The sequence below is a fragment of the Nomascus leucogenys genome, chromosome 13 (genome assembly GCF_006542625.1).
Source record: "Nomascus leucogenys isolate Asia chromosome 13, Asia_NLE_v1, whole genome shotgun sequence".
Classification (NCBI taxonomy): domain Eukaryota; kingdom Metazoa; phylum Chordata; class Mammalia; order Primates; family Hylobatidae; genus Nomascus; species Nomascus leucogenys.
The window spans coordinates 47,926,561-47,937,306 of record NC_044393.1 but is presented as its reverse complement, the minus strand read 5'-3'; the positions used below and the strand labels follow the sequence as shown (position 1 = coordinate 47,937,306).

At 44.1% G+C, this 10,746-nt stretch overlaps 1 protein-coding gene across 1 annotated transcript in view; it reads left to right on the top strand.

Moving 5' to 3' along the window:
* Positions 1-2,030: 2,030 nt before the first annotated feature.
* The window catches only part of PCSK2 (proprotein convertase subtilisin/kexin type 2), a 259,315-nt gene continuing 250,599 nt past the window's right edge, over positions 2,031-10,746 (top strand). Inside the window, exon 1 of the mRNA XM_003268203.4 lies at positions 2,031-2,581. Coding sequence (XP_003268251.1) covers positions 2,405-2,581 — 177 coding nt within the window. The 5' untranslated portion in view covers positions 2,031-2,404. The remainder of the gene's footprint in view (positions 2,582-10,746) is intronic.

Below are 10,746 nucleotides of genomic sequence, written 5' to 3'. Positions count from 1 at the left end.
TATTCTGTCCTGACAACATTATGATGAGCTGTATTTTATGTAAACCACTAAAGAGGACTTATTTTAATTAGCCATTCAGGTTTTATATCATTTGTGGCCAATTTTACACAGTTTTAGTTACTTAAAATGTAGCTATGTGAGATTCAACATTTACCCGCATTTCATATTTGGAAATTATTTAAGAAATGAAGTGGCCAGGCGCAGTGGCTCACGCCTGTAATCCCAGCACTTTGGGAGGCCAAGGGGGGTGGATCACAAGGTCAGGAGATAGAGACCATCCTGGCTAACACAGTGAAATATGAAAACCTTGTGTTATACTCAAATGGATGGACTATGAGGGGGTAAGCTGTTAAACAAGATAGAGTGATAGAAAGGGGGAACAAAGGCAGAAACGAGCCTCTGAGCAGTAGTGAGCTGAGGGGCCCAGAGTTGATCTGTTTCCCATTATTAATACTTTCACCATCTTAATACTTCTCCAGAAACCTTGCCTCCACCACGGCCGTAAGTCCTAACAGATAGCTTAATTTTCTTAGAGGAATTCAAATAACAATAATAAATAATGTCATACAGACTTCTAATGTTTTAATAGAAACCTTCAGCAATGCCCACATTTTTATTTGACAATTTTTTAAAGGGCTCTGAGGGAGCCAACTATGTCAGCAAACAGACACTCTCTGAAGACAGGGTGGTCCATGGCATTCAAAGTGTATTCATTTCTACCGATGGTGCTTTTCTTGCGTAGGTTCTGACTTGTGTAGATTTGGACCTCATGCTAAAATAAAAAGAGAGGAATCTGTATATACATGAGAGAGTGTGTGTAACGTGTCGATGGTATAAATAGTCTCTTCCTCTCTGAATTGCATGCACTTAAGCCCCTAAGAAAAGATCTCTTACCTCTTATCTAAGTAAAGCAGAATTTTGAGCTTTGAAGCTAAATGATACAACGAGATCAGTGTAAATACTCTTTAATACAACAATATTTAAGTTGCTTTGAAACAGTCGTCCTCATTTCGTTACATACAGAACGTTCGTTCTTCCTCCCTCTCAGGCAAGAAGCGGAGTCCGTCGTCAGCAGTTAGCAGAGTCCAGTGCGAGTGCACGTTTCTTAACTGGATAACTTAGTTGCCCCCGCCCCCCGTCGCTGTGCCTGAATTTGCCTCCAGAAGAAGACGTTCAGCGGGCGACTTGGCCCGGCGCCTGGGATCGGTGGCTATGCGTTCCCCAACTAGCACCCTCGCTGTCCTTGTGCAGTGGAACGTCCCCAGGTCTGAGAATGCACCTCCCGGCGTGTCCACCCCGGCCGCGTCTCTCCTGAAGGCAGATCTTGGAGGTGCAGCCAGGACTTCTAGAGGAGCCTCCTCCAGTCACCATCGCGGGTGGGGCGAGCCCGGTCTCCTTCTAGGCTTCCCAGCCGCTTCGCTCCGGACCTGCCTGGAGCCTACAAAAAACAAGGGCTCGTCCTTGCACTCTCGCCCCCCATGGATCACCCCTAGAAGGTGCTTTCCCCAACCCTCCTGCTGCCAAGGAGAGCAAACCTCCCCGGGGATTTGCCCAAAGTGGTGGGAGGACGGTTAATATTTGCTTTGTTATTGGGATAAGGGGAGGCAAGTATGCCTTGGGTGTGTTTGTGTGTGTGTTTGAGAGAGAGAGAAAGAGAGAAAGAGAGGTGTTTCTGCAGCGGGAAACAAGCAGGAAGAGGCACAGAAGCCGGCGCCCCAGCTCCCCTCAGGGCCTCCGAGAGCGGCACACACCGTAATTCCCTTCCCAGAGCCTACAGATTCCCACAAACAATGACATCACTCCGCCGCCGCTGCCCTGATTACAGCTGGGGGGATTTTCCTGGGCGCGCGGCGGGCCAGGCTGAGATGGGGGAGCTCTCCGGTGCTGAAAGGGGCCGGGGCGCCGGCTCGCTGCGCTGTGCTGCGCCCCCAGAAGGCGGAGGCGGCCGGGCCGGGCCGGGCCGGGGGTGGGCGGGGGCGGGCCCGGGGCGGCCCAGGGCGGGGCCCGCCGCTTCCCCCGCCCTCATTGGCCGCTGGCGGACTCACGTCACCCGAGCTGGTGCTCTCCTCCAGCCCCTGGGGAATTGGAGCTGAGGAGGAGCTGAAAATGCAGATTTAGCATCAAGCACAGACCTACACTCGCTCTTTCTCTCCGGTACACACAGCACCCCACATTCGCACCCCTGCCCGCGCGCCGGGCCGCCTGACTGCACGGCTTCCCCTCCAGCCAGATGCTGGAGAACACACACTGATTCGCTGCTTTCCAAGACCCTATTCAGTCTCTTTCTCTATACAAAGATTTTTTTAAAAACTATATATAAAATTTTTTTTTGCACCCTCCCTCCGAGTCCCCTGCTCCGCCAGCCTGCGCGCCTCCTAGCACCACTTTTCACTCCCAAAGAAGGATGAAGGGTGGTTGTGTCTCCCAGTGGAAGGCGGCCGCTGGGTTCCTCTTCTGTGTCATGGTTTTTGCATCTGCTGAGCGACCGGTCTTCACGAATCATTTTCTTGTGGAGTTGCATAAAGGGGGAGAGGACGCAGCTCGCCAAGTTGCAGCAGAACACGGCTTTGGAGTCCGAAAGGTAAGCTCTCCCATGCATTTCGCATGTTGTTTCAAAACGGGGGGGGCAGCCCTGCGCAATCTCATTGCAGATTTGCAAGTTTTCTCTCTTTCTCGTGCGATGCAGATATTCCGCCATGGGCTCTTTAACACGATATTGCCTCCGGTGATCTTTCACCGGTTATGTAATTAAAATGTCCTTCATCTGTACTAGTAAGGTCATCAAAATAATTTACTGCTCTTTGACTTGATGGCGAAAATAGGATAACACCTTTCACAGGATGCCATGCTCCCGGGATGCTGTCCGAGGTACCAAGTTCTCTAGGCTGCCTGGGGATGGAGGGATGAAGCCCTGAACAGCTGAGCCTGGCGTTGGCTGCTTGGCCAGGGACGTCTCCCCCACCCCCATCCCCCGGAGAAAGAATAGTTTCCTACAGACGGGGCTGGACGTTTGGACACTGCAATTCACCTCGGTGTTTCTCCCACCCCGCACCGGGAGGACTTCCCTCCCAGTGACTTCAGTCCCTGCTCCTCTCTGGGAACAACGGCTTCCTGACTCTAGGAGATTTGGAAAGAAACTGGTCTCTAAAATCGGGGCGGAACTTCTGCGCCCTCACCCCCGCCCACGACCGCCCACCCTTGGAGCGCACTTCTGGTTGGCTCCCTAGTTCTCAACTCCCGGCTACAGGAGCTGGAGAGGTGGATTTTGAGGGGGATTCCCTACGGAGAAGTCGAGGTGTCCTCTCCTGATGCGTGGGCGGCCAGCCTGGCTTTCCCACTAGAGCGTGGGGATCCCCATTCCAAGAAGTTGCCAGAGTTGGACAGTTTGGGCATATAGGTGAGCCTCCCAGCTTTGGACACCTTGGATCTCCTTTGGAGACTCCAGGGTACTCATCCTGGGAGGACAGAAGAGAGAAGGGCGCTGGGTGGGGGCTGTGGCTGACCTGCGTGTCTCTCCTGCAAAAGATGTATCAGGGTTCTCCAGTGTCCTTAGGGGACCTGGCGCAGGCTGGGGTGGAGTGTGGGTGCAGACAGAAGCTGGGGCGAGGGGAACCCAAAGGACAGAGATGTGGCTACCAGAGGGCTGGGTGGAGGTCAGTGAGATTTTGGGCTCCATCTCGCTCCTGATCCCAGGAAGAGAGAGGAGTGAGATGAGCGGTGGGTGCTTTTGGTTACTGGTTTTGCCTTGAAGGACCGCGCAGACCGAAGCTCTTATTAGTCTCTTCTGTCCTGACTTCCCAAGCCTCCCGCCTCTCTCCCAGCCACCGCCAGGGCTCCTCCAGGTATGGGGGGCTCTCCCTCCTCCTAATGGCGTAGGCAGTACCGAGATTTCGACCCCAGATGGGTCTGGCGACGAGTTTGACAGAGGTCTGGGAAGAGGCTCCGGGTCCGCCGGTGGCGCGCGGGCGGGTCTTGCGGGAAGGAACTTGTTGCACTGGAAAGCGTGGGTGGAGCAGGGGAAAGAAGGCGCCGGCCGGGGGAGCACCCCGCTGTGATTTTGGCCCGTGGCCTGCCGGCTGTTTTGAGAGACACCAACACAATAAAGAAGCCGACCTTCCTTCTTCACACACCCCCCCACCCCAAACTTGGCAAGACCCAGGACCCAAACGCCATTATAAAATATAATAGTGATTATTATCAGTTATACGGAAGCTTACGTGCTGGAGTCCTTACATAGATTTTCACTTAATCTTCTCAACATCTCTGAGGAGGCTGCTATCAGTATTGAGCCTATGGCCCCGTTGAGGAAATTGGTTCAGAAAGGGGTGCGAGATAAAAACACGCGAGGGCTTCAATCCAGATCTTTCAGAAGTGAACCCATGCTCTTTACTCCTTAGTACCCACCCAAGCAAGCTAGGTGCTTTCAGGGGATGTGGGGCACTGAGATAAGCTGAAAAGGGATTTTAATTCTTGAGTGTGATCTTGCTGCGGAAACCTGTGGCTCCCTCCCCCTCCCCCACACCTTTTCATGGGTGCAGGGGAGTGGGAGGGAGCCATAGGTTTCTGAAAACCATTGCTCTCAGTGGTTTTCTCTTCTCTTTGCTGCTCCCTTTGAAAATGTGCCCTTAGGATCAGAGATCAGATAACTAGGCCTCTTTGTCCTTCATTCTTTCTTGGAGAGGAGCGCACTGATTTTGCGTCACAACCTGAAACCTGCAGTTCCCATCTGAGAGACCTCTCTCCTTACTTCTCCATAGCCTCTCAGGTAGTACCCCACAACCAAATCCAGTGATTTTTTTTTCTCTTTTACACATTTAAGTAACAGGGACTGCCTGGTGCAACATCTGCCTAGAATAAACCTCCTTTTGGATCCATGTCTTGTCCATTCTTCAAGACCTAAATTCAAACCTTTCCTGATGCTACAGACCACAGTGAGCTTTCCCTCCTCCAAATTTTTATGCAACTGATAGGCAAATACTGCACTACATAAGCTAATAAATGCCATCACTTGTCCTCATTATTTCATGTATATAAGTAAATATGGGTTTAGTTGTTGTATTTCTACTTAAAAGGTAAATATTCAGGGATGATACCTCCTATATTTCTCATTTCCTCCCTGTAACCAGCACATTACTGTTTTGCCAGCCTTGAAGGAAACTTCCTTGGCTGTATTTGTTATCCCAGGTTTCCCAGACACCATCCTATCTTGCTTTCATCATACTGTTTTGTACTTTTGCCAACATTTGTTATTGTGCATCTTAGAGGCCCTTATGTCCTTCTCCTTCCTTGCTCTGACGCTTAGCATGCTTCCCTACTCCCTACTGCTCTCTGCTCCGAGGCTCAGTGACAGACACAGAAGATTCTCAGTGGTTATTTATTCATCCATATGAAAGGTCAGCAATGGAGACTAGAAGAACATGCTTTCTTATTAAATTATCTCATTCTAACCTCACAAATCTATGAGAGAAATTACTGGCATCAGCTGTAATTCTCAGATGAAAACCTTAAGGCGTTGAGAAGTTAAGTATCTGCTTATATCTGAGAAGTAAAAGAACTCAGACTTAAAACCAAATTTGCTCAACTGAAAAATAATTGCTTTTCTACATCATGCTGCCTCCAGGAAGCCTTCCCTGACTGCCAAGAACTCTTCCCTTGAGACACAGTTTTAGAGTTCTGATATTTTCCCTTTTCTTTTTACTTTTTTTATATTTATCATTTATTTTCTATTAACACATGAACATATGTCATTAACTAATGGGTACATGTATTTATGTCTTCAGGTAGACAATAAATCTTCCAAGAGGAGAAATGATATACTATATCTTTATATAGTCTCCATATCTAGCATGGTGGCCTATATATGAATATTTAATTGTTTGTCAATTATTTGATTGATTCTTATAAGACCACGAACAAACATTTGTTTTCTCTCTAAAATGAAATAAAAACACCTATAACTTTACCTCTGAAAAGGTTATGGAGATTAAAGCTTTCTATTTTATCATGACCTGGCCCTGGCCCAAAGACCTATGTCCATCAGAAAAGATACTATGTCTAGGAGAGTGAATGAGTTTACAGTAATGACAAAGGCGTTATTCCAAAGAGTGCCTTAAAATTCTCAAAATGGTACTAATTTTAATTCATTTGAAACAGAAAACAAAAATTATTTATTGAAGCAATCTGTTGAAGATTAACCAAAAATCAAGTGAGAGTTAGGGTTTAAAAAGAACCTGATATTATCCTAGGGGTTTCATTTTATTATGGTGTGTTTTATGTTTTATCCACAGAGGACAGATGCTGAAATGATTACACAAGTAAAATCATGTGACCATTTTTATAATGTGTGAGTTTTTTTAATTTTAAAAACAACCTAATAATCATTATGCTGCCAGGCAGTAAAAAATTAATAAATTTCTGGTCACTTCACTTTTATTGAAGTATAATTTAGGAAAGAACACAGCTTAGGGAATTTTCACAAACTGAGCACACATGTGTAACCAGCACCCAAATCAAGAAACAAAATATTACCAGTATCCCTAAGTCCTTTTCTCACTCACTTGCTTTGTTTTCAGGTTTTGGCTATTATAAATATAGCTTTTGTGGATATTAAAGTCTATGTATTTTGGCAAACACATATATGGCCTTCTACTGGGAATTCCTAGAAATGGAATTGTTGAGTAAAAGGATACGCATACATACAGCTTTACGAGACCATCGGTTTTCTATTGCTGTGTACCACTAAAAAGTTTAGTGGCCTGAAACCACACAAGTTTGTTATTTCACAGTTTGCATGGGTAAGGAGTCTGGCACATTTTGGTTGGGTCCTCTGCTCAAGTCTTCACAGGCTGAAATCAAGGTATATCCTGCCGTGTCCCATCTAGAGTCATGACCAAGAAACAACCCTCTTCTGAGCATATTCACGCCTTTAGAGGAATTGAGTTTCTTGTGGTTTTAGGCCTGAAGTCTTTATTTTCTTGCTGGCTGCTGAGCCAGGACCACTCTCATCCCCTGGAGACCTCCCATAGCCCTCTCACACCTCACCCTTCAAACATCTGCCTTCAGGAAGAGCCCACTCTCCTTACAAGGTTAACCTGATTCATTCAAGCCCACCAGGATTGTTTTCCTTTTGATTCTTCTGATGAACTCAGAGTCAACTGATTTAGGACTTTAATAACATTTGATAAATCTCTTCACCTTTGTGTAATCTAATCACAGAAGTGAAATCTATCATCTTCACTGTCCCACCTAGGCTGTCCACACTCAAAAGGAAGATGATTACATAGGGCACGTACACCAGGGAGCAGAAATCTTGGGGGCCACCTCAGAATTCTGCCGGCTACAGACAAACAGCCACATGGCTTTCCTAAGTAGTTATACCAATTTACATTCCCACCCGCAGTATGTGAGAGTTCCAGCCGCTCCACATTCTCACCAACACTAGATATTTTACATCTGTTTTCTTTCAGCCATTCTGGTGGTATGTAGTACTGTCTCATTGTGACTTTAATTTGAATTTCCCTGATTATCAACTAAAGTTAAACACCTCTTCATGTGCTTATTGATGATTTGGATATCCTCTTTTAAACACATTTGTTTCAAATGCTTTGCCCTGAAAAGTTTTTCTTTTGGGTTGTCCATCTTCACTTTTTATTTGTGGGATTTCTTTACCTGTTATGGATAGAAATTTTTGGTCAGATATACGTATTTTGAATATTTGATACCACCCAATTAATGGTATCTTAATGTCACAACAATGCTGAATCCAGATTATACGCTTTTACTTCTACTTCATCATGCAACCAATTGTAAGTCAAAGGAAGAATTATCTTGCAGTATTTCCACATCCCCTATCCCAAAGTTCTTTAGATCAAAATTGACAATATTTGGAGGAAAAAAATAAAAACAGCATATGGATTTGATCCTAAGCATTCCCTAAAAGATTTCAATCTAAGAAGACTTTAAGGGACAGTTCTTCTGGAACTAAAAGATTTACCACAGTAGCTAAGGGAAAATAGCAACCTGTAACCTTGCTTCCCTAGACATGGCTGCCATTCATGTTGTGCCTTAGATCGAATCCAAGCTCATCCCTCAAGACCTCTCTGGTTGACCTAGACCACGGTGTTCTCTATCCATTTGGAGCTTTGATGACGTATAATCAATTCCTTTCCCTGATACCAGTCATAGCCATCAGAACACTCAACGTCCCCAATACCCCTCTTGTGGCCGAAGAAAACCAGGAACAATAATGTTGAAAGGTAAAGATGACAGGATTTGGAGTCAGGTAGCACTGGAAACTTGGCTAGATTACTAAATCTCTCAGAGGCTCATTGTCTTCTGAAAGTGGTTAATAAAACATGGTGGTGGTGAAAAATAAATAATGTAGTTAGTGCATGTAAAGTTCTGGGCACAGCACTGAGTGCATAGGATAAAATAGCTATTACTGAAGTAGTAACAATCAGCAGGTTGTGCCCTAGTGACACTATTTTCCTCAAAAAAGTAGCTGTGGGTTATACTTGTGAGGGAGTGACAACTGACTAAGTGAGGAATAGGAACCCAGCCCAGCAGCAATCCATCCATGGGCTAGTCATGACCCATGAGATGACCTGGCCCAAATTCAGTAAATGTAATTCATTATAGACCATGGTAATTATCTCAGCCAATTATACTAGATTCCTCAGGAAATCTGACTGGCTAGTTGCTCTAGAGAGGAGAATGCAGTACAATTACCATGAGAAAGCCCATTCAGGCCATGGGAAACTCAGACATTTTATCTAAGTTTCTAATAGCTTTCCAACCACAGTTTCCAGCAAAAGGCACCTGTAACAGGCTGAAGAGCTAAGCACCAAATTCATTGCTCCTTCTTCATGGGCTGCAGCAAGACCGCATTTCCCAGCCTGCCTTGTAAATAAGCATGATCATGTGACAATTCCAGCCTGTGTAATGCAAGCAGAAGTCACGTGTACTTCTTCCATGCCTGATGCGTAAGAATTCTCTATCGATTGTTTCTCTGTGTTCTGCTCTCCTCTGGGGCTTGATGTAATTGAGAACAGTAAATTTCGACACCAAATGCCAAAGCAGCATCACAAGATGAAAGGAGCCCAGGTCCCTGGTCTGTGAATTAGAAGACCTTATATGAGTGAGAAATAAACTGCTATTACATTAAGGCACTGAGATTTGGGAATACTGCCCAAACTAATATGCTGTCAGTAAATATCCCTTTGCTTAAGTTGCTAGAGTGAATCTCTAAACCTTGAAGGCAAACCGAGCCAAATCACAATAAAAACTGTTCCAAAGTTTTGTGACAGCACACATATTTTCACCATATATTACCAAACAACTTTTCAAATATTTGTGATTTGTCTTCTCCAGCAAGAAATAGAACCCATTCTACACACTGTTCTTCCTGCTGGCAACCAATGTGCCTTACTCATAATAGGTGTTTAATATGTGCCCCTTCACTACGACTACAGTTGGACCACAAGGTGGTGATTTGTCCATAATCTCAGGTCGAAGGTGCTGGAAAAACTATTTTTTAAGAAACTATTCCTGTAGAATCCATTTCTCTATAGGCAGCCATTCAGCTAGGAAATAGAATTAAGTGGCAACCAGCAAGTGGGCAACTGGCATGCTTCTTTGTTTCTCTAAAATTCCCCAACTTCAATATTATCAGTAGTAGAACAGATGAGCTCTTTGAACAAAGAAAGTAAAGTCTGCAGTTACAACCTGATCAAAATACAAAAGAAGGGAAAGAGGGGAAATACACCTTTTTTTCTCAATTGAATGAATATCTGGAAATCAATTTCTATTTCAGAAGATCTTATTAGCTATAGATCATAATGTTATAGCACATCAGAGAGTGATGCTATAGTTAAGTTCACAATAATTATATATTCCGCTCAAACTAACTGCTCAAAGAGGTCTGGCTTTAAGAATAAAACATGAAATCTGAAGTTCAATTTTTCATTCAGTTCAGATCCAACGTTTCAAAAAGAAACTCTGTGCTGAATTTGTGAATTATTATTTGAGATACAAATAATCACAGGACAGCTCAAAAACTGACATTTCTGTTTGACTTTCCTTATTAAGGTGTATTTATTTAGCTAAAGTCCACAAGTGATTAAGAAGCCAAGAAATTACATCTGAGTCAACACTTCAGTCTGAAATATATAGTTGTGTATTAATGGATGGTTTCTATGCGAGACACATATGAAAATAATTTAACTACCTTAACAATTTTTTGTCACTGAAGCTAATTTGACCACAACTTTTTGGAAATTGTTGTGATATGCTGAGATTGTCTGATAAAAATAATTGAATAAAACAAGTTCTTACATTGAAAGTAGAACAATGACACACTCTTAATTTCCTGACATAGAGTGAAGTAGACTTAAGACTGTTATAGGGTACTGGCAGTTTCTCCATTAGAAAATTGACAAGAATGGGAAGAAAACTGTAGGATCCTGGGGTCTCTCTTTGTTTATAACTTTAAATTTGACATTAACTTCCATAAATATCCAATTGTTCTCCTAGTTTTTCCTAAATAGATTCATTTCATGCTCATTTTGTATCAAAGGCAAAAGAGTCCAAAGAAAAGTGAACAATATACAGAATCACTATTGGAAGCATCAAGAACATAAAGATAATAACTTAGGTTTAAAACATTTGCAAAGTGTTGTAAGTCATTAGAGAAAAACGTTTTGACCTGGAATATTTGGGTTTCACTCTTCTAAAGTTTTAAGTAGAGGG